At 63.2% G+C, this 1,800-nt stretch overlaps 1 protein-coding gene across 1 annotated transcript; it reads left to right on the top strand.

Annotated features, from left to right (window-relative positions):
- Positions 1–1,251: 1,251 nt before the first annotated feature.
- Positions 1,252–1,796, top strand: LOC103777337 (nuclear factor 1 C-type; the record flags this gene model as incomplete). Its single annotated transcript, XM_008944889.1, has 1 exon — positions 1,252–1,796. A coding segment is annotated over one exon (545 nt), but the record flags the coding sequence as incomplete, so codon positions are not given.
- Positions 1,797–1,800: the final 4 nt, after the last annotated feature.

Genomic DNA, 1,800 nt, shown 5'->3' with positions numbered 1-1,800 from the left:
GGCTGGTTTGGGGTTAACGGGGTCTGTGCTGGACTTGGGCCAAGTCAGAGTTCGTGGGGTCTGTACAGGGGCAGTCCCTGCTGGGAGCCTAATGTGAGGGCCACTGTTCCTTCCAGGCAGGGTCACTTTGGGACACGTCTGCTCTGGCCAGGGAGTGGCATCCCTGCCCTGGGATGAGAGGGGCCAGCACCAGCTCCAGAGCCACTCACCCCATCACACTGCCAGGGCTCCTGCCCACAGCCACCTCCCGAGTCCCTCCCTGCTGGGAGGGTGACCCAAACCCAGGCATGACCCGTGGCACGGTGGCAGCAGTTGCCACCAGCCACCCCCCTTGTGGCCCTGGCCATCTGCGGCAAGACTCTAGCGCCGAGCTGGGCTCCTTCCTCCTCCTCCTCATAGCCTGTCATGAGGGACCCCGGGGGCCAGATCCTGCCCTCAGGGGCCTGCTTGCCACCACCCTGGACACACAGGGAGATGCCTGGTCCCCTCCCTGCCATTTTCCAAGCTGTGCTGCTTCCTGCTGGGATGGCTCCTGACACCTCTCTGTCCCATGGGGAGGTTGTGGGCTCCCCCCAGCCAAGGAGCACTGGTTTTTCCCCAAGTGGAAAAAAAAAGGAGATGTGTGAAGGAGGGGCCAGGGAGGGGGATGAATTTTCCTTGTTTTCTTTTGGGGCTGAACTCATCCAGCAGCGCTCAAGAAATGGAAAAAGGCAGTCAGAGCATGCCTTGTGCACCAAGCCAGGCACCAGCCACCGAGCTGGCTGCAACTGGGGGAAACTGGGAGAGTTTCCCACTGGTTCGGAGGGAACAGAGAGGACCAAGGCACCTGCAGCCCATGTGGGAGCTCCCGGGATGCTGGGGGTGTGGGGGTCCCATCCCTTGGGTGCTGTGGTCTGGCAGCACATAACACGGGCACCATGGCTCCGGTCGGGTGGGAGTTCTGTGCCTGCTGGGAGCAGATCCTGGCACACATGAGTGGGGCAGGGAGAGGGTCCAGCGTCCCCCCTGCACAGAACCCCCAGCTCCAGTATGCCCCAGCCACCCCCTACAGCTTTTTGGCCTGGGTGCACTGGTGGGATTGATGGGGGGGCTGCCAGGTCTGGGGGGAGGATCCTGCTGCGTGGGGAGGGGTTCCTCAGCCCTGGTGGACACATGCCTCTGCCACAGCTCTTCCTCCTGGTTATGCTGGGATGCAGCCCAGTGGGGACGTCCCCGGGTGTCCCCAGAGGTGGGTTTGGAGGAGAGGCTGAGCTGGGGGTGACCCTCCTGTCCCTCTGCTCCCGCAGGATGAGTTCCACCCCTTCATCGAGGCGCTGCTCCCCCACGTCCGGGCCTTTGCCTACACCTGGTTCAACCTGCAGGCCCGCAAGCGCAAGTACTTCAAGAAGCACGAGAAGAGGATGACGAAGGACGAGGAGAGGGCGGTGAAGGACGAGCTGCTGAGCGAGAAGCCGGAGGTGAAGCAGAAATGGGCCTCGCGCCTCTTGGCCAAGCTGCGCAAGGACATCCGGCCCGAGTGCAGGGAGGACTTTGTGCTCTCCATCACGGGCAAGAAGCCCTCGTGCTGCGTCCTCTCCAACCCCGACCAGAAGGGGAAGATGCGCCGCATCGACTGCCTGCGGCAGGCGGACAAGGTGTGGCGGCTGGACCTGGTCATGGTCATCCTCTTCAAAGGGATCCCGCTGGAGAGCACCGACGGCGAGCGCCTGGTCAAGTCGGGCCAGTGCACCAACCCCATCCTCTGCGTCCAGCCCCACCACATCAGCGTCTCTGTCAAGGAGCTCGACCTCTACATGGCTT

Source organism: Merops nubicus, unplaced genomic scaffold (genome assembly GCF_000691845.1).
Source record: "Merops nubicus isolate BGI_N331 unplaced genomic scaffold, ASM69184v1 scaffold27957, whole genome shotgun sequence".
NCBI lineage: Eukaryota > Metazoa > Chordata > Aves > Coraciiformes > Meropidae > Merops > Merops nubicus.
This window is presented reverse-complemented; position numbering and strand designations above follow the sequence as displayed.